At 35.2% G+C, this 23000-nt stretch overlaps 1 protein-coding gene across 1 annotated transcript; it reads right to left on the reverse strand.

Moving 5' to 3' along the window:
- Nucleotides 1–6694: 6694 nt before the first annotated feature.
- Nucleotides 6695–22692, reverse strand: LOC117429081 (hepatocyte nuclear factor 6-like). The gene is made up of 2 exons (XM_034048254.2): nucleotides 21387–22692; nucleotides 6695–13177 (listed from the first exon to the last, which is right to left on the reverse strand). Exons 1-2 carry the CDS (start codon nucleotides 22462–22464, stop codon nucleotides 12882–12884), a joined length of 1374 nt encoding a protein of 457 aa, XP_033904145.1. The 5' UTR covers nucleotides 22465–22692; the 3' UTR covers nucleotides 6695–12881.
- Between the last annotated feature and the right edge of the window lie 308 nt (nucleotides 22693–23000).

Below are 23000 nucleotides of genomic sequence, written 5' to 3' on the forward strand. Positions count from 1 at the left end.
CCAATATACGGTACTACAGGTAATAAACTTCTGTTATACGTTTTTTTTTGTTTTGTTTTGTTTTAAAATTTGTTCAAAGTGTATGTTTAGTAATAAGACCTTTTCACATAGAAAGTCCATTGATCATATGTTCAGAGTATCTGAAAATCATATTCTTGTGACAATAAATCATTCATTGTACAGTAGCATGATGTTATTTTAGCAAAAACACCGTAATCACTAGTAATTGAGAACTTACAACCTTAGTTTTCCCCTTTTTAACGCACATTCTAGTTTTATTTCCTAGACTCGGTATCTTGTGTGGTCTGTACGGCTGTGTAACGTAGTACAATTAACCACTTAAACCTCTGAGTATTGACGAAAGCCACGTCGTTACACCCTTTGCTTCGGTCTGTCAAGAAATCAAAGAAGTGGTATCGAATGCCGGTTGTGTAGGATACTATTGGTATGTAGCCGCACGCCTCAAGTTTCTGCTATCTAATGTTATTGGAATGAAACAAGATTAACCTGTTTTCTACAGGACAAACTAACTTAAATAAGGATTAACTGAATCATTTGTTGGGACAGTCTTGGGTGTGCTGACGTGGCAGTGTTGCATCTCAAACAAAAAAAACGTATCATTTGTCTCAGTACTAAAGAGGGCAGTCACTTTCAGGTGGCTATTGTTATTGTGATACTAAGAATAAATCCACCACAAGTGTTTATTAGAATATGAATCATGTTGGGCAATGTTAATGCATGTAGGCTTATTGTATTTTCAAACACTGCAAAAGCTTTTTAACTGTGCTTTTGTGCGATCTGTTCAATAAATGATAACAAAAATAATTATTGGATATGCTTCAGTTTTTACATTTTTTTTTACACTTTTTAAGTAAATTATTTATATTATTTGTGTTCTTTGATGAAATCCACAATGTATAAAGAAATGGTTAAACTGAATTGTTAAATGCAAGCACCAGATATAAATGAAAAAAGTGGAAAAGAGGTTATCTTTGCTTGGCTTATATTTTTGAATATATTCTGGCCTTTGTATGTCTTTAAAATACATGCAAATGACTAAGCTTGAGGGAAAGTCAGTGTTTTTACTACAAACAGTACCAGCCTCTTTTTAAACAATACGTTAAGTACTGTATTCAGTTCAGCTCTTTCCTCCTTGGTTACATAAGAATCTCCCATTACAAATATTAGGTGTTTACAGATGTGTACAGATTGTTGTTACTGTAGCTGATGCATAGGTTTTTAAATGTCAGGAACAATCTGGATGCATCATAATTCTTGATTAATGGTAAAACGGAAAATAGTATAATTGTGAAATGCAGACGTGGTCTCATGTTTATCATTGTTTTGTGTTTTTAATACCTAAAAGCAAATGCTATTGTGTTATACAGTAAACTCTTATTATTAGGTCCTATTTTAGGACTATCGTGTTGAAATATAAGTATCTAAAACATAAAACAAAGACTAGACAACAAGGCATTTTTAGCATTGTACAGATTCTAATCAACGCTCCAGACAAATCACTAACCTGAACAGGGTTTTGATTCCCAAGAGTATACCATGTACAATTAGTTTGGAATTTGTTGCACACATCATTTCTTTGAATGAAAATATTTGTTTTACATATTTATTCAAATGTGTATTTCCCCCACAGTCCTTGTCAACTTGACACCTTCTGCCAGACTTCAGATGTTAGCTAGTGAAACATGTTTACTGCTGCAGCATAGGAAAGAAGTGCAGTGATGTGTAAATATCAGTAGAGATGTCTTGGGAGATGTTGGAAGAGACATCATCTCATACAAATTGTTATATAGTTTTCATTTTACTTTTATACCACCTGTTCTTATCTTATGTCTTGCTATTCTTGCTAATTGGCACAGGCTGGGTCAGAATGATTTTGTTGTAAAGCAAGTTTGGTGACGCTGTGGAGCCTCCATTGCATGTTGTCATGACTCACTTGTCTAACAAGGGTTAAGAATGCAGTTCAATAACTTTTTAATTATGTGGATAAACAAATACTTGCCTGACATTTAAAAAAGATTCATTCCTGAGTCAATGTTCATTCATACTAATATTTATTTGTATCCAGCAAGACTTTACCTGCCTAGTCTGAAAAGCTGCAAAGCTAAATTATAATGTATTGTATTACATATATATATATATATATATATATATATATATATATATATATATATATATATATATATATATATATATATATATATATATATATACACACATATTAAAAGCTACCAGTCATTTAAATGTTCACAAATCAAACACTGCAGATAGTAGCTTGGCTATTTTAAGACGGTTTTGAATTATCACAGTTCTTCAGCAGGATAGTGCACGGTTATGAAGAGATATACAGTATAAAATACTATCCAGATGTGTCACACGTAAGTGCATCATTTCACAACTTCCTTTATGCTGGAATTAATGTTATTCTTCACAGAGATAGTTGTTCACTGCTTCACTGTGTACCCCCTCCCCCCAGGATTTCACAGTTCTGATTGGTTAATATATGCCCCAAAGGAGCCAGTATGAGATATTAGACAGCCTGACATTAAGACATTAATCAAGGGAATTCGATTACAGGCATGCCCCAGGGGAAAGGCATTGTCTAATACTGGATGTGTGTATGCTGTCCCCCTGTTATGTTAGTTTTGAGGACTGTGGGTGTATGAAATGTGAACTAAAGTCACCTCACAATGTTTGTAGGTTTCTGTATATGTATAATCTAACAGCAGTGTCTGTAATGTATGCTCTAGTGTAATGCATACAGACAGTACTGTGAAAGGAGCCTTGTTCTTTGTAGTCATGGAGTTAAATAATCAAACGAATGGATTAAATACAGTAGTATCTCAAAGGAAAGCTTTAGTGTTGATAAGATGGTTTAGAGCAGGGGTGTCAAACTCCAGTCCTCGAGGGCTGCAGGGTCTTCTGGTTTTCATTCCAACTTAGGATCTCAATTGACTTAATTGATCTAATTATTTGTTCAATTGGACATATATATATTTTTTTCTTTCAAGGTCTTTGCAGTTGATGGTTTAAAAACTGCACTTGATGGAAGGCACACTAACTATAAAACATTTTGAGGTCTGGAGAGAAGTGTTAAATGTGTCCAGTTAATCACATAATTAGACCACTTAAGTAATTGAGAGCTCGGGTGGAACGAAAGCCAGAAGACACTGCGGACCTCCAGGAACTGAGTTTGACACCCCTGGTTTAGAGTGTGCATTATAAAGTGGTTCTGTTGCTAAAAAGCTTTTAAGACACTTTTTACTACAACACATTTTTGATAGTTTACATCAAACTGTTGTACATAAGACACAATTAACTATTTTAGAACATAACGAACAACATTCTAATGTATACCACGTGCTGCGTTTGTACCATTAAAACATAGTCATGCGAAAGGAAACTCCAAAGAAATCAAAGCAAAAAACAGTAACTATTTAAAGCCTGCCATCTAATGGCAAAATTAAGAACTGCTGCAGGCAGTCTACACATTTTCAAGCTATTGACACGATACAGCATTTACATTCTGACCCAGCGCGACGTTTCTTATTCATCTTTAAAGACACCAACCAAATATGTATTTGTTTCTAATAATTGTTTTAGGATTTACATGGAAATACAAATCATTAAAAAAAAATGTCAGAATGGATTACCCAATATATATATATATATATATATATATATATATATATATATATATATATATATATATATATATATATATAATATATAGAGATAGATAGATAGATAGATAGATATAGATATCTATATATATATAAACAATATTTACTACGTATGATTTTAAAAGGCTTACTAACAAAATAAGCACATATTCTATTTTGATTTTAACTTTATTTCTTGCAAGGTACAGTAAAAAATTCTTAATATAGGGCCAGAATGAATAGCTAATATTTTTGTCCGTACGACTTTGTCATTTGCTACCACCTTGTGGTGAAAGTGCTGAGTAGTAGAATAATGAAGCATGAAGCATTTGGTGACAGGCACTGCCATTGACTGAACCATTGTGGTAATTTCCTCTACACCATGAGCACCCTGCTACAAACTGGAAAGCCAACCAAATACTGTGTCATGATTGTAGGACACTGGGGTTTTAATAGAATAGACTATATATCATATCATAATATGTATTATGGTTTGCTAAATGCCCATCATATCTTGTGGTTGTTTTTACAGTGTTTTGATGCTTCGTTCCTATTCACATTCATTGGAAGTGATGTCACATGTTCTGCAGATGATGAAATGGGATATATGTGATGTATGCAGTTGTGCTGAGATGGGGCTGAAAGGAGAATGTTATTATCTCCATCCAGTGGCTTCCCAGCCCTGGTCCTGGGGATCTCATGTGTCTTCTGGTTTTCATATTCTGCTACCTGGTGCCTATTAACAAAAGCGTTTCTCAAAATCCTTAATAATCCTGGTTGTGACATGTTTGGTATCTGTTAGCTTTTTCTATGATGAATTCTGTTAGGACCGCATTGCATGACCTAGTTTTATTAAAGCATTGGTCCCATAAATGCAGTTTAAAGTTTGGCATGTGTGTGTACAGTTCTGAATTCAATTTTTCACAGTCCTGTTTTCTAGCTGTTGACATGGTCACCACCAGACATCATTTTCCATCAGCAGCATTTGTGCATCATACATGGCTGCATTCCATTTATGATATTGATTTCTGGTACAGCACTGTCTCAATTCCACAGTATCTTTTCTCTGATTGCATTTGATCTTTCCTGTTTTTCCTTTTACTGCTGAACTCTCTCTAAACCTTTTCCTTATGTTTGTAATTTTATAATGTAACCTTCTTACTCCCTGTATGATTTATGAGGTGTCAGAGGTTGACACATTTTTAGCACTGATATTGAATATTTCAAGCAGTTTGCTTATATTTCAGGTTTTTGATTGTGTCAGTATTCACTGAATGATGTATGTTTACAGTATCAGAAGTTGTTGGCATAAACAATACATGTTCAAAGCTGCTGCTTCAGGAGTGTTTATTTAAACATTTTCAGGCTTCTTAGTACTAAGTCCTTTGAAGTGTTGGTTCATGCTTCGCTAGCTGGGAAGGTTTCCATGGAAACAGGATTGGTTCCTTATAGTAGTTAATAAAATATCCCCATATTGACCCATAACGTCCTTTCTTGAGAGTCACCGGTAATATAAACCAGGGGTGTCCTGGAGGGCCGGTGTCCCTCCTGGTTTTTGTTCCAACTGTACCCTGAATTACTTAATTGGACCAATTAAGTGCTTATTAAAAGCTTAATTGGTCCAATTAATTAATTTAGGGTACAGTTGGAACAAAAAACAGGAGGGAAACCTGCCCTCCAGGACCAGGATTGTACACCCCTGATATAAAGCATTGAATCTTGACATGACAGTTCAGTCCAAGCTATGTTTTCTTGTGGGACGTCGGCACTGTGGGTTTATACCCATTGTTGGGAATACGTCTCCCACAGGGGGATACAATAATCTGACATTCTAGGAGCAATCGCAATGGCACGACTTAAATATAAAGTAACATTAAAAGTCTGATAATCGGCTATTTCTCATCAGATCCAAACCAAAATCTATCCACTGTTTTAAGAAAATCCATTTCAAAGAGGATTGTCCCAGACATAAAAACAACTCGTAATACATTAGATAAGGCCACAGACACGTGAATCAGTGGGAATGCGTAATGCATTCCTACATTGCCTTGTGCTGGAATTCTGTTTGATAGAAGTTTCTTCTCTTTCGTATTGTGCTTTAAAAAGTGAATGTCGTTGGGATGGCAATTTTATATAGACAAGCGAAATATTCTGTTAAATTGAAAAACACAAATGCAGTATGGAGTAGTGGTTAGGGCTCTGGACTCTTGACCGGAGGGTTGTGGGTTCAATCCCTGGTGGGGGGACACTGCTGTTGTACCCTTGAGCAAGGTACTTTACCTAGATTGCTCCAGTAAAAACCCAACTGTATAAATGGGTAATTGTATGTGAAATAATGTATAATTTGATATCTTGTAACAATTGTAAGTCGCCCTGGATAAGGGCGTCTGCTAAGAAATAAATAATAATAATTTGATCATAGTATTATGTGTTATGAAGGTCATTGTTAATATGGGCTTGAAGACCATCCAGAGTTTCGTACAATATCCAGGCTGTGGAGCTGTTTATTTAAAAAAAAAAAAAAAAAAACTTTCCATACATTTTCAGTATTTGAAAAACTGTGAAAATTGCTGGCCCTTTTTTTGCATCAGGGTAAATGAATATTCTAAAGTCAATGTGAATAACCTAAAAATAATGTAGTAAGTAGCTTAGAAGTCAGCTATACCCAGATTTCACTACAATGGTGTGTTGCTTACTCTAAGTGGACTCAGTTCAAGTGAAGATGCTGCTGATTTATTTCTCATGTTGTGTAGCATATGTGTGTAGCTTACATTACACCCCCAAAACAAACATTAGAAACATTTGATTCACATTAACATGACCCATGTAAATACATTTTAAAAAAGCAATACAAGGCGGTGATTGAAGAGGATTATCAGATAGAGACAAAATGACAAGACCAAATTTAAATTTAAAGTGCTGGAAAATCCAACCTTTTATTTACTACATTTTTGTGACTACATAAACGCTGAAACATTTTAACACTGAAAAAGCATGATGACATCATCACTTGCTTATATTTTTTTTTTCTTTTTTTTTTTTTTTTTTTGCTTAGCAAACACAGCAGATGATATTGCACGGCATTGAGTGAGAACAGCAGCAAAGCTGAACAAAAAATAAATAAAATTACAAATGAAATATTAAAGCATTACAGGAAAAAATACATAGAAAGAAATGTGAATAATGCCTAATGCATTACCCCTTTGTAGCTAAGCACAGAAATACATAAGAAGCGCTTGACTAAGAGGAGAGATTGACAGAAATATTAGCAATAAACTGTAATCGGATACAGGAATCACTTAGTCTGAAATGCAGATGCAAACGTATAAACAACTACTGCCTTCTAATATGAAAAATGTCAGCAAGTTTTCTTTTATCAAAACCTTCTAAGCCTCTTCGTTTTTTTTTTGTGAAGAACTCCTTCTTGCTCTTGGAAGAGAATCTATACCTACCACCTTTTTCCTGATGATTGTCTTAGGCGTTGTCATTCAGTTACTAGTAGTCAAGCTATCTTGCATGTGGGAAACCAAATGTGAAGCTGCTTACATAGCAGGAAATCGCAAGGCCTGCTAAGCTTTGGTTTTAGAATCACCATATTCTTGACCAATGGAATGAAGATCGAGGTCCAGTTTTCCTACAGTACTACAATACTTTGGATTTCAAGATGAACACTTCAGCTGTTTCCTGTAATTAAAGCTTGAGCTAACATACACTGAGAGCTAAATGCATTAAGCCCTGGGAAGCTGTTTTTTTTTGTTTTGTTTTGTTTTTTCTCCCCATAACTATAGATTATTGTCATATGCTCTTGATATATATTTACTGAGTTAACTGCCTTAATAAAATAAGAAAATACTAATTAAAACTTCTACGTGGCCTGTTATGTGTCTTAATTTTAATGTATGGAACTAGATATGCACAGTGGTGATCTATCATGATTTATGTTTCAAATTATCAAAATGCTTTCAGAAGTCATTTTCAATTTGATAAAAATCTGCTTTTTGAATTCTGTTCACTGATCTTGACATTGTTTATACTTGTTGTATTTTATACAATATTGGTTAGTATGGGCTTTGTATGCAAGAAAGTGTGAAAGGTGTGCTCTGGTTTATTCTGAGCATCTATGTTTTATTTCCTAAAGTGCACCTCAATTGGTCTTTGAAAAAAATATGATTGGCGATTTAAACATTTAAGCTTTAAAAGCATATTACTATATTCAATTTGTGCTGCCATTGGTTTAAAACGGGCAACAGATATGTGGCATAATAACTCTTAGTTTTATAATACAGTATAATTAGTAAATGTTTTGTTCTATGTCAGATGATGAAGACTGATGAAAAATACAAGTAGTCACATTTTGAGTGCTTTTACAGGTACTGAACTTTGATGGGCTGAGAGCTAGTAAAGGTACATTTTTCCCTCTTTGAGGCCTAACTTTAGATGGAGAAAATCAATCTCACTATGCTATCATAGGTATGAAAAACACTTAACAATCCCACAGTTTTTAACATTCACAATATTAAAAGTGAATCTGTAACCAAGCAATTCACTAAAATTCAATGAAAAAATGAAGGATTATTTCTTTTTTTTTTTTTTTTTTTTGGTTCCAGTTTTTATCTGAATTTATTTTAAAATGTTATTTAAATAATAAAAAAGAGGAAAACAGCACAGCCTTAAAAACGTGCACTGATTCCCTGTAAAGTTTCTTTACAGATTTATTAGACTTTGCTATATATCATTACACGAGTACGCACCAAAAATAATAGATGCTAGATGGAACTGGACAGCGGTGCCACATGAAAAAAATATATACCCAGCAATGTGGCACGGCTACCTGGCAGTCCGGCTGCCCTACCCAGTCCGCATCTCACTCTGTGCATGTGAGCGCAAAGTGACCAGGACTTGGAGTCCTAATTTAGAAAGCTTCAGATTGTACATTTAGCAGGATTCCCAAAATCAAGTTAGCTTGCCTACAAAGTTCTCTACGCCCTCTAATTTCTATACCCGTGCGAATGGCAAATAAAAACTCAACAGTTCTATTTCACAAATGCCAGTGCTTTTCAACATTAAACAATTTTTTTTTTTTTTTTTTATAAATCTTTGGATGTGCAGTCTTACCCATAAAATAACGCTAATATAAAGTCAAAATAATTTTAAAAACACATACACTGCCTTCTTTGCCTTCTGACTAACAAAGTAACACCTTTGAACCTTGTTTACATTGACAATTTCTTTTGGGATCTGGCAGTGTTTTTAACACTATTGAAGTGCCTTGCTAAGATATTTCTGAAGGTACACCCTGCAATAAAAAAATCCTACTCCTTCATATCTCAGCATGAAAAAAATAAGGTTGTAACATAAAGCTTTGGCTGTTTTTGTTGTTGTTGTTGTTGTTTTTTTTTTTCAAAACCTACTATATACAAATCTATATTTTTCTACAAATGCATAAATGAAAGCAGTGATTAAATAAGCAATACAAAAACGCAATTAAATTAACCAAATCACAACACATAGGCAGAGAAAAAAGGGTAAAACTATAAACACATTATCACAGCAGTTGGTTTTACCCTGTAAAAAAAGAATAGTCTACTATCATTAGAATAACACACACAAAAGAAACTTTAATAAAAAATAAGTCTGTTTTTCTTTCCTGCAACCCTAGCCGATCTTTGAAACACTTCAGTGAGCGTAACAGAGCAGTTCTGCCAAATCTACAAAATAAATAATTATAAAGCTTTTTTTGAAGTAACGTTAACAATTATCAAACTAGTTAGCTTCTGCCTTAATCACATAGACTCTCTATACAACATAACCCTAAAGATTTATTACTATGAGGTATTCGGAGACATTGGTAAAGAAATGCACGACCTGCATGGTAGAGATGCCCAGGGGCGACACATAGGGCAGAGGGAGAAGGTGGGGGGGTGTGGAGAAAAGAGCTTTGGTTTGTCAGCAAAAAGGTGGAAAAAAAATTCCTTTGGTATCAAAGAATGTTTTCATTGCATGGTTGTGAGGCAAAAGCACCACGGTGAAAGAATTATTCCTTTTTTTTCTTCAATGGTGGCCTTTCTAGAGGCTGAGGTATTCAAAGAGTATAAGGTAAGATCATAGAGGTCAACAACGGTTTAACACTTTGGTTCAAGCAAGGCACTCGTCCTGTGAGTTTACAAAGTTTGCAACATGTTTGCCTATAGCTTTATTTTCAATGAAGAGAGTTTATACTGAGTGAGGGTCAAGGGGGAAGGGGAGGAGGAAGGACGCCAAGTATCCACCACCTCATTCATGAAGGCCGTGCAAGAAAAAAATCTTTGGTATTCTTTGGTATCATCAATGTGATTAAAATCACGAATGGAAATCGAGTGAGGTAGCGTCTTTGGTTCACACTATAAATAGTAGATCTTTACACATTTTTTACATGTGGAAGCAGCTATTTCTTAACTTTGCTTCTTCATCGTAATACTAGTAAATGGTTACCAAATATATTTGTAAAGCTAACCACACCACAAGAAACAACAAGGCCAGAAAAGTGGTAAAAATGTGGACTACCATCCATTCATCAGGCCTCTTGCATTTGAATACACCTGGTCATGATATATGTATGATAAGGCATACATAGTGCTTTCTTCCCATTTGTTAAACGCATAGTTTCCATTTGTTTTCCAGAGTGGTAGTTTAAATGTAAGTAGTATAAAATACATTAATTTAGAAAAAGAAAAAAAACTACAATACTTTAGTTTATTAAAAAGGGAGCTTGAAACACAATTATTAATGAGTAGAATAAGTTCAATGTCCAAACACTGAGGTCACTTTGTCTTTGGTTAAAAAAAAATACACATTTTACTTAGTGTACGGGACTCCATAGTACATTAAAAAGGCCTTTGATTCCTTGTATGGTAATTGCATTTAAAGTTGTCATTTTGGATCATTGGGGTTTCTTATAAGATCGTAATAAATCTATCCTCTGGTTATACTCTGGCAATGAAACATCTTTTCCTGAAACATGGAGAAGAGGCAGCATGTGCTCAGGCTTGCTGTTAAAAATGTTCTTGGATGTCCATGTCATAGCGTATCAAACATAAAGTAGTACTGTGGCTTCTATTATTAACTTGGGCAATGCTACTTTACATTTAAGATTACCACGATTTAAATGCATGTATATATTTTACTAAATACAGTTGAATCCCTTTGCAATCAATTCATCAGTATATATTGCCATTGTGTAGGTAGGGCCTTACACAGTCCAGATTAATATTTGGTAAATTCAGCCTATAGTATAGCAGTTTGAGCCCTTCTGGGTTTTATTATGAACACAGTCAAACCTTAGCTTAATTTGACAAATCATAGAGGCCACAAGCTCAGGTTTACATACTTGAGTTCATAGTAAAGCCTTGACTAGCTTCAACCTGCAATTGTAAGGAATTATAAACTAACATGTTAGTGTGACGTTAAAGGATGTACATTATCTTGCAAATCAAACAATGTACTGAATCTTGCTTTTTGGTCATATGCTGTAATGTCATTATTACATCAATGTTTTAATATGCATAATCCTAAAATATTGTATATTGTAAGCCACTGGCGCATTTATTTTATAGAAAGGTTTGCCTTTACCTAACAAAAATAGGTATTTTTCATTCTGTAGGTGAAATCTTTGATTGTAATTTCAGCTGGTCAGTTTGAATAGGGTTGAATGGCTTCCTTAACACATTGTTTTTATCCTAATGGCCAGATTTCAATTGGTCATTGAATATCTGATGGTGGTACGGGGAACTATTAGAACTTTGGTTTAAGGTGATTTTACACTTGCACTCCAATAGTATTGTAAAGGCATGAATAACATATTTTACATCCATGTCATGATAAACGTTGAATGCTGGTGAGTCAGGTTATCTCTTTGGTCATTAGCAGCTGGTATTTCATAGTGTCTGTAATATAACATTGAAAAGAAAATACATGTTTATTATATAGGGCCTTAATTTTCCATTAACACCTGATGACATGCACCACAAGTAAATAATACACCCTTTCCATGTGTCCTGAATATATTGCTGTTATATATGTGTTAATAATAATAATAAAGCAGTGTATGGAAAGTATATTGATACACAATGAAATATGATCGAAATTGTGCAGTAAAGTGTAATTTTAAAATGTTAATTCATAAACAGCATGGTATTTTGTCTGTCTGAAAGAAGTGCTCTGTATACATTGACCTATAAATGGTACACTAATAACATTGTCATTATTGGTACCTATATACAAATATGTGAATTTTTTTTTAATAAATAATGCAGGGAGACTTGTTTTTGTATATTTGGAAGTATCTGTTACAATACCTAATGCCTTAATATGAAACTGTTGGTCAAAAGTATATGTAGGAAAATGTAATGCATTGTATTTAACAGTCTTACTGACCCCCTCTGTGATAAAGACTGCACACCTAACCAAAAACTATTGGTTCTTTGTAAAAAATACTCTTTGGGTTATCTGCTTTGAAAAATAACTTATTTTTTCTTTGGTATGTTATAATATTTTAAGTTATGTTTTCTATGTTTTGTGAATTTTTTTCCCCTCCTGGATACTTCTTAACAAACAGTGAGAAAGCACTATTAGGCGATATTCAAAATGGCTCCACCAAGTTTGAACACTATAGCCAGATCTTTGAGTTCCCAGCTTCAAGTACCGACAGACTGGAATCGAATGAATATTCAAAGGTACACATACGACTCCACAACATTCGAGTTATACCATTGTACAGCCTACTCTGCAGACCAGTCCTGACAATGTCTCCAACCACTGGTATGTACACAGTGTTTTGTTTTTGTTGTTTTTTTTTGTTTTTTTACATCATACACCTTCATATTATTTCAAATGAAATAAAATGGCTCACATTTTGGGGTAATGTCCATTCAATGACAAGAACCACTATGCTGCAAACCACCATAACAGCCAAATACGTTGTACGATGATCATGGATGAAGGTGTACGGACCAGTGTTTTTTTGCAAGATGTCCTACTAAAGTGTGTTGCAGAACAACATCTTAATGCAGATGAAAGAAGTCTTTGGTTTTCTTTGGATATTATAAATATCGTAATGTCTTTTTTTTATTATTTTAAACAGTTTTAAAGGATAAACCTGCATCTTGAGGTCCTGGCCTTTGTTTTTAAAGCTTTTCCACCGAGATTCAGTCCGTGGTTATTCCTTCATGCTTTGGTACAAGTGCTTGATGAGGAAGAGGAGTTGGCTGAGTTGGAGCTGCCATCGTCCAGCCACTTATCCAGGCTCCTCCTGCGTGCATTCATAAAGAAGTTGCTGACCGTGGTCAGCTCCAGACCCAGCTGCTGGGAAATGGTTATTTGCAATTCTTTGGATGGGCGCTTGTTTTCTTTGAATATTGCATGTAGAGTTCGACGTTGAACATCTGTGAAGACCAGCCTGGGCTTTTTGGACGCGCTTCCTCTGTCCCCCTTCCCATGCTCTTGTTCTTTTCTTTTGCATGCTGGAAAGGAAACACGAGAATGTGTAAATTGTCAATATTCTGTTAGATCAGGTACAAATAATATATCACAGCAAGAAAGTATTCATAAATAAATACTGCAACACACCGAGTTCAAGCTTCACGAAAAGAGGATCTAAGAAATACATCATGAGAACACTGATGAAAATATGCAGATGGTTTAATGAATATAAGACATTTGTAGACCTTTTTCATTTCAAACCACTCATGGATATTAGTCTGCATGACTTAGTTTCTTGTAGGTTTTACACTACCATGTTATTTGATGGTGAATACATCATAATGTCATACTTAGTCACGCTATTCATTGTGTGACATCTTAAAAACTGGAAACTGTTAAAGTTACTATAGGTGCCTGCTAAACACTAGTTCTTAAAAACGAGTTTCTAAAACAGGTAAGCACTTATTGGTAAGCTACTGTATATTCACAAACTTGTTTTAATTGAGCTAATGCTCAAGGTTATGTATGACTGAGCTTAGATAACAATGTTTACCTAACTATTTCTCCTTATTCAAACCTGCTGTAATGACACATTTAAAAAGGTGAGGGTTAGCCCTTTCCGATAAACAGGTGAACAGATGCAAAATATTCACCTAATCACTATTTTTTTAAATGCCAAGGCTCTTTGCCCACAGGGATTACTACCCAATTGAGCATATTACAGTTGTAATACTATGTGAAGAAACATATGAACACAAATTCCTTCTTTCTGTATGTTTTATTTATAAGTGCTCTACATATTATTGATGGTATTCCTAAAATTAGAAGTCCAGCTAATTTCTCAAAATGCAGTTTGGACCATAAGGAAATAAAACAAACTGGTGTGTAAGGTTTTTATAGGTTTGTGCAAATGTAGCTTTAAAAAGGATAGGTAATGAAAAGGGTATTATGCATTGAAATAACCAGCAAGAATATCTGACAGTCAATTAATAAAATGTTTTATTTGGTTTAATGACACTTAAAATGTAAATATTGATTGTAAATGTATTGCTCATGTGGTTTTCCCGCATAAAATTGTACAGCAAACAAAGTTAACTAAATTGTCTTGGAAGATAATTCATTGCTTGGCATCAATTATGATCAATATATCAAATTAATTGGATCTTCATTGCCGTAAAAGGATGGCGGTATACATTTTATAACGAATAATAAATTAAAACAGACGATTTTATCTGCCCTTCAGATACACTGCTGCAATGTGAAGTCTTTGGACATTCACAGTTTAAGTTAAAATACCCATCAGTTAAGTAGCCCTCCATACCGACCCTCTCTTACCTCAAGCATTTACAATGGGATTCGAGCCTTTAGCGCAGTTACACAGATATTCAAAACTAGAGTCATACTAAATAAAGACCGGTGTGCATCCAGTATTTAAATAAATACATAAACTATAGGGATACATCACAGAGTATGGGTGGAGTATATATCGCCAATGGTATTTTGAGTTAGGACCTAAAAAAGATTCAGGCATTTTAACAACAACAACAAAAGTTATTTATAAAAATTCGTGCTACAAATGTATATTGGGAGTTTAATTTATCCACTTAAAATGTATACACGCCAGTTCGATGTTTCCGCACATTATTGGTTCCATCACTGCCAAGAGCAAAGCATACCGTGTATTTATCACATTAAATAGGATACAAGGATTGGGGAAGTAATAACGTCTCGCTTTTCAATTGATTGCCATGTGTAACTGTGGGAGTATAGGTCTGTGGTTTGTTTGCATAGCCTACGTCAGAAAAAGTGCTCTCTGTACCTGACAAATCCATAACAATGGGAGGCGCATTACCCTGCAGCAAGCAAGAAACGGGATTAGATTAACAATAGGTAGCAAAATCTGAGATTTGTACAACCAACCACTGCAATAAACCGGGGGGATTATGCGCTGTCCTTACAAAGGTACCACCAAATGTTCCTGTCACGACACTGCACTCTGATTGGTTATCACATTATGGTTAATAAAACAATAAATAATCCTCTCCCAACACCGAACCCCTAAACGTAAGGTCAATATCCTATACTGCAGCCATTACACATCTAAAGTAGTTCATGTTTGGCAGTGAATAAGCGTTTTTGTTACTTTTAAAAAAAAAGTGACCGGAGGTGCTGTCTTCCTCAGTTCTCCTGACAGGAGCATTTCGTAGTACTTTTGTAAACACTGATTATGCTGCTACAGAGAACTGTCCATGGTGCTGAAATAGGCAACACGCTGGGATGGGGAAATCCGGGCCTGGAGTTCTGGTCGTACATAATTATAGCATAATGTTGAAGTGCTTTTGGGCGTGTGCAAGGGTTTAACTTTACAACTAAACAATTAATCTAGTCTGTATGATTTGCTTTTTAAAAAAAAAAAAAAAAAAGATAATTTGAGGAATGAAATGTCACAAGTAAATTAGAATGTGTGCTCTTTTTTTTTTTTTTTTTTTAAGCAGGTGAGCGATTAAACCAGTATTTACCAACATACCTTACTTTATTAAGGACCTCGGTCATGGTACGTATAGTTGCATGAGCCACAGATGCCCGGCAGATGCCGCAGTTGTGCTGTGAAAGAGTGACCGCTGTGTGTGTGTGTGTGTGTGTGTGTGTGTGTGTGTGTGTGTGTGTGTGTGTGTGTGTGTGTGTGTGTGTGTGTGTGTATGTGTGTGTGTGTGTGTTGAATACTGTAAATAAATAACCTGAACCTGTCCCACTAAATGTAGGCCATGGACACAAATACAGCACGCGAAAATGCTGTAACTATGTTAGTTATCTTGTTATCCAGTATGGGAATATATATATATATATATATATATATATATATATATATATATATATATATATAATACACACGCTTTTTTTACATCAACCAAACGTTTAACCACCTGTGCAAGCTATTATGTAGTTACAGTACATATTATAAACTTAAAGCAAATTTTAGTAACAAACAAACGATGTATAATTTGTTGGTATTATATTAGCCGTTTAATTTATTGTGCTGTATTCTACGTTCAAGAAAACCTTAACAATCACACATTAGCACCACCGACTTTATCGCCTCCTGTATGGGGTGACCTTTTCTAATTGCTTCCACGCCATTTTACAGAACCAATCACTCCAATCAAAGTAGATATAAGCAGATAGCGCTTTAAATTTAATCCATCGCGTATTTGTTACCGGCATGTGTTCCCAGCATCAAATGCCTAGTTATTCTAAATAGTTACTGTAAACCAGCTGAATTCTTATGTGTTTTACGCATATAAAACGTTCCACCGTGTTAAGCTATGCTTGGCCTCTATTTATAATATTCACGAAAGAGGGTTTCTTTTTTCCCCTTGATAAAGGGAATTTTAATAGGCAGAATTGTAATTAAATGTAAAATTATTTTGAACGTCATCCACGTTGAGGTTATCTTGGACTGTGCAGGCGCAAACATTGTGTATAGATATCCCAGGTTTAGATAAATATTAACAAAAAAAGCAAACGACGCTTTATATTAGCTGGTTATAAATCAAGCAGCCCGCAAGGACACTGTGACAGAAAAATCAGGAGTCTCCCAGGTGGAGTATTTTCCCAGAGCCAGTAGGATAACTGGGTCTGTACCCCGCCTCGCCCCACCGCGGACCCCCATACGTCTCATAACTGTTTTTCTGCTTGATTGCTACCAAATACTAAGAAGCTTTACATTTATTAAGTAAGATTGTGTTGCTAAAATGATTATTGTTTCACAATTTCGCAGGCGATTTGTATGTCAAACGCTTTATCTCTAAGATATACCGTGAGCAGTTAAATATTAGCTTACAACAGAAAGAAAGAAAAAAACACCTGCTCTTCTACATGAGTGTATGTATTAAAACAAATGTAATTCACAAATGCAGCTACAATTTGGCAAGAATTGTTACAACGGATGTGGTTGACAGAAATGAATGAGGTGTATATTATGTTCACATGCAACTACAGGTTAAAAAAATTGAAGCAACACGATATAAAATGAGGTAATTTGTTAAAATAAACATATGTTCAAATGTAATGTCGTGTTTCCTGCTAAGCCTTATCAAGTTAGAAAAATGGAAAAATGCTTTTAAGGTAACTAAAAAAACAAACTTGCATTGATAAAGCAAATATATGAATGTAAACACAATAAAGTCGTGTCTAATGATCTGTTTTGAATTATTATTTACCCGCACCACGAGGTATATCGACATAGAATAGATACATTCCAATAGCAGTACATATCAACACATATTCATATTATCTATATCGCTTAGAATTGAAACATACCGGGAATTCAGAGTGTAAACAACTGGTAGGCCTAAAGTTCTAAAACCATAATCTGGAATTATTTTAAGTTTATAAATGTTGTTTTGTTTTCATAATTACAATATATTTTGGCGGATTGTTGTTTAATTAATTTATTTTATATATATATATATATATATATATATATATATATATATATATATATATATATATATATATATATCACACACCAATGAAGAAATAATAACAGAATGTCAACTCACAAATTTTAATATTTATTAGGCCTACTAACTATTGAGGTGCCATGTCTACTGTAAGGTTGTAATACTTTAAAATAAAGATTCTCTCTCATATATATATATATATATATATATATATATATATATATATATATATATGATGTTTAAATACATTTGCATAGAAAGCTTAGTTCGGTTTTTAAGGAAATAACTAATTTCTAAAATAATAATTCATATTAAAAAATATTTATAATAAATAAGCTTAAAGATGCGTTATATTTTGTTATACAATTAGAAAAGCGTGTTTAATATACTTAGATATGTTACGTTAAATCTGGTGTGTCCCTGAATATACACACAAGCATGAATGTACTTATTTAATTTAATTAGATTTTTGTTTTACTTTTTATATAGACAGTGGGATATTCTCTATAATTCACCCCTTCTCAATACTTCCATTTATTTTAAATCATTGAAATCAATATTAATGATTATGCTAACGAATTAGATCACCGTAACCTTAAAGCCAACCTTTATATTGCTGACGGGAGAAAAGAGAGAAAAACTATTAAAAATAATGATAATAAAGAAAAAAATGAAAAGATATTTAAAATGAAGAAAAAAAATCCATCGAAGTCAAAGTAGTTATGTTAAATATAGCAAGTTTATTGAACTTCATATTCTCGTTCGATTACCTAGTAAGTACTACTGTAAACGCATTTATAACAACCAAATTGAATGGTGTACAGTAACACGGTTTCTATATAGAAAATATACATTTTGCTTCTCAAAACGTGCCAATGCAGACATTATGTTAAAGCTGTTGTAGGAAAAGTTATAGAGCGATATGAGAAAATAAAAGGACAAGATGGAGGCTGAAAGGGGTCAGTCTTGCAATTAGCAGCGTTGTTTACATTTGGAGAGACAGCCCGGGAGCTGTCGAGACCTCAATATTTCTTTCGTGTAACTACCCATTTTTCTCTGTTTGCAGGAGCTTCCATTTAATCTTGAAGGTAGGGTGCCCTCCAGGGGTTACTGGAAGGGGCAAGCAATCAGCAAAAGAGATGAACAACACCGTTGGACTACCGGTGGTGCGGATTGGTTTTCGATCTTTTTTTTAAGGGAAGAAAGGAAAATGCAAGTAAAACAGCTTCCTTTTGAACAATGCAGAAAGCCAAACAACTGCGTATATTCCGTGCCAGCAAAACATTACATACATGGTGGTAAAATCGAAAATGTGGATTTAAATAATCAATATTAATTTTATATTTTACCTCTTAGTAGGCTGATCACATACTTTCTGAACTCTGTATATCAGATCAATAATATCTTCTATATGTCTGCGTCCTGAAGGCTTGCTACTATAGGAAATGGTACCTTACATGTTACGTGTACTTTTTGTCATTATTTTAATCGTCCAGATTTTTTATCTTTGCATTGTTTATGGTAAAACATTTCCAGGTCTAGAAATACAGATTATCCTATTTGATTCATTAGGATCTCACTACATTTAATGAACCACAGTATTCACTTACGTAACTTTACGCAACGTGCTGGAAAAAAGGTAAAGGTAATGTCATGCAGAATTGAATTATTCTAGCATTATATGTATGGTGCATACATATAGGATCTTATCTGTTTTAATGCGTGATTGGTGATAAATGTTATAATATTAATACATTAATACATGCATGAGTGTTCATGTATTACATATGATTGTGTGTGTATATATATATATATATATATATATATATATATATATATATATATATATATATATATATATATATATATATATAATTGTACTATTTTATAATACAACACATATTAAGATTAATTAAGTATTTAACAAGCCACAAATTGGAATGCATTCTATAAGTGAATCAGGTTTAAAGCGAACAATAGAAACACTGTGAGGGTATCTCTCTTTTTGAAAACCGGGACTTGACCCTATTCTTTATTTAACACAGGGTCAGATAGTCTGAATTGCCAGCGTTTACCTTCTGATAACAGCAACAAGAGTCTCCAACAACATATTCTAATTCAAGTGGCTGTTTCCAGTATTGATCCATGCAAATGAATGGAGACTGGGGTCCACCAAATTGTCGTAAAAATATCCTCAGGATCAAAGGAAACAAGCTTGAGTGCTGTTATGCTTTAGTGGGCTGTTTTGCAGTCTATGAGGTCGCCGTTCTACATTTCACATTTCATGTCAGCCGCCAAGGTTATAATTTAAGGAGCAACTAAACTCCATGATTAGTTTCTCAAAAGGTAAAACAAAAAGCATTGCAAAAGCTAAATTACTCAAGCTGAAAAAATGACTCTTTCTGTTTGGAAAACATAATATGAGTATATGCTCAAATAAAAGTAAAAATCTGAAATATAATTTCAAATCACAATTTAAGATTCAGAATAGACCAGAGCCACACGTTTTGCATTTCTAAATATAACGTTACATCGAAATAAACACATACAATTAAAAAAAAGGTTTGCGTAAATTGCATTATAGAAGAATTTATTTCCACCAAGACGCGAGTATTGGGTAAAGATTAACTTTCCTTTGTGCACATGAAGGAGAAATGGCTCTCTTTCTCTCTGTGAAACGGATCAGTGCCCCTGACTCGCGCTCAGATTGACTGTCTCTCATTCTCCAGGGACAAATTAATGGAGACCTATCAGTTAATTAACAAAACCTCACTCAGGACCACGTCACTGGATCCAAACATGCTATCCACACAAGCAAAACAACAAAATTAAAAAAAAAATGCAAACAGCTAACACGTGAATACGGCGCGCGCCAGTGATTTGAAAAGACCAGGAGAGCTACAATGTCCTTTGTCATCTATCCAACTACATTCAAACAACCAATTACAAACTCAGGTTTCCTAAAATAATAATAATAATAATAATAATAATAATAATAATAATAATAATAATAATAATAATAATAATAATAATAATAATACAAAAAAATGTATTTTAAAATGTATAATATGCCTTTAAAAACATTTTAGAACACTTCACTTGCAAAAAGCATTTAATTTCTAATTTGCTTTGATGGTGTATAAACATATTTTCGACAATAAAAACACACAAGTCTGGTATTATATGCATATATATATACCCCTATCCATAAGAAGATACTCCTTAGTCTACCCAATGTTGGATCTAGGACCAGCTGTGAACAATAGAAAGATCGTACACCGCAATAGACGAAGCTATATTGTACATGACGAACAAATGCACATCAACATTAAACAAAGTATCTTGGGTGTTTTTATTAGTATTAGTATTTATTTATTTATTCTGTTCATTACCGGTTTATTGCTAAATATTTACTATGCCATGTAGCTCACATATTTAAAACCACTCAAGTTGTATATAAAGCAAGAACCGTCATAACGATTTATAGCTGTAGTATCACGTTCCAAAGAACCCATGGGTCGATATTTCAAATTGAAAACATAACCTCAGGTTTTTGAGAAGACAAGCTACAAAACTCTCGAAAACGCTGCAACGCATACTAGATTGCACTGTAGAATTTCTAAAAGGAAATCATTACTTCACAGAACTTTAATAACATGCAGCTAAGAAATGGAGCTTATACTTTACCATGTCCTTGCTTATGTTACTATCCTGTTCAATAGACGGAAACAGCAAGTACAAAACAAAATTGTCACACGTCAGTAAATGTCAATTATTATTCCCTCACCTGCAAGCCTGAGAGCGGACATTCTTTGGAATTCCGGCTCTTGAAGCCACTTCCACATTCTCCGAAAAGTCTCCCGGCCAGACTTGAGCTTGCTCCAAGGTTTGGGGTTCCTTAGCAGGTCAGAGAGGGTCCCTTGCGATCGGCACAGTACCCTCTGGGCAAAGATGGCCTGGGGGATGCTGTACCTTTTAAGCTCGGTGGTGATCCTCTGGGCTACTTCTTTGGTATTGACTTCTTCCATTTGCCCTGAATTGCCCCCATTGTTGCCCTGCGATCCAGACAGAGAGGATGCATTATGCTCCCTGGTGGAACCCAACACCTGGCCATGACTTTGGGCATTTAAGTGGTGGTGATGATGGATTCCGTTGATTTGCACCATACCCGCTGAAGAAGCGGTCATGTGCTGATCCCCATGCCTTGCTAGCATGGCAGGGTGGTGGGCTTCAAATCCGTTGGGTGTCAGCATCTTCTCAGTGGGCATGGTGGCGCCAGGGTGGGCATAAGGTGGTAGACCCTGCTGGGAGTTGTGGATGCCTCCCAGCCCGGACCCTGACAAGGGAGACAGGCTTTGCCCCATGCCAGTGACATCCTTGTGGTATGGGGTGTAAAGATTGTTCATAGAAGCCAGTGCCCTGTCGTCCCTCATCAGTGTAAAACTGCCGCTCACGTTGCCTGGAATCCGCTGGTGAGGGTGATGATGATGATGATGGTGGTGATGATGATGGGGAAACTTGTCGGAGACCGTCGAGATGGGAGGTAGCGACTGCAGAGGGGTTAAAGTGGTGTAGGTGCTGCTCATGCTCATACCGGGGGGTGCCTCGCAAGCCATGGTCATGGTGGGGTGCAGGTGCCCCGTTAAAGCGTGATCCGGGGGCCGATGGTGATGGTAGTCGCCGCCATCCAGAATGGATGCCATGCCCATGGAGCGAGCGTGGACTGACAAGTGGTTGCTGCGATGGGCCACCGAGCTTCTGTGATGAGGGCTACTGCTGCTCATCAGATCAGCCGTAGTTGGCACCTGCTCATGGCTCACCCCGTGCAGATCGCCAATATTCTCCATCGTCAGCTGAGCATTCATTATTATTCGTGCAAGCGTGTGAACAAAACATCTATCTTGTCTGTTTGAGAAAGGTCCAAAGAAGTCTTCACATTAGAACAGCGGAATTGGTTTCCTTTGAAATGCTTATTTTTTATGATTACTAATATGGTGGGTTTTTTTATATGAATTTAAGGCCCCCGTTTGTTTAAAACAGCATCAGCATCCGTGATCGCAGTCTGATCGTGTCCCTCGCCATCTCTAGCCATGTCTCGTACTGTTTCGATTTCTTTGGCCACAGCTCTGCAGCTGCGGCTCCAACAGTATGAGCATGCGCATTGGGTACATTGCGCCCCCTCCCACAACCCACACACAGACACAGAAGCCGCTCCTCCAGCGTGACATCATGACTTTTATGAAGGAGGATAGCTACCTGTCTAATGTACAGCTTGTGCATGTTTTAACCTGCAAACTGTATTTTTGTATGAGAGACGCCATGCGCCTAAATATGATAGCATTTAATTTATGGTTTTAGTTTTTCATCATATATGCACTATACGACAACAAATCCATACGGA

The sequence above is a fragment of the Acipenser ruthenus genome, chromosome 24 (assembly GCF_902713425.1).
Source record: "Acipenser ruthenus chromosome 24, fAciRut3.2 maternal haplotype, whole genome shotgun sequence".
In the NCBI taxonomy this organism is placed as follows: domain Eukaryota; kingdom Metazoa; phylum Chordata; class Actinopteri; order Acipenseriformes; family Acipenseridae; genus Acipenser; species Acipenser ruthenus.

What these genes read in the sequence shown, in the direction of transcription:
- LOC117429081 (XM_034048254.2), bottom strand. Translation starts at nt 22,464, where the DNA reads ATGAATGCTCAGCTGACGATGGAGAATATTGGCGATCTGCACGGGGTG. An exon ending in GTCCGCTCTCAGGCTTGCAG is followed by an intron (nt 13,178 to 21,386) that starts GTGAGGGAATAA and finishes TTTCCTTTCCAG; the next exon opens with CATGCAAAAGAAAAGAACAA.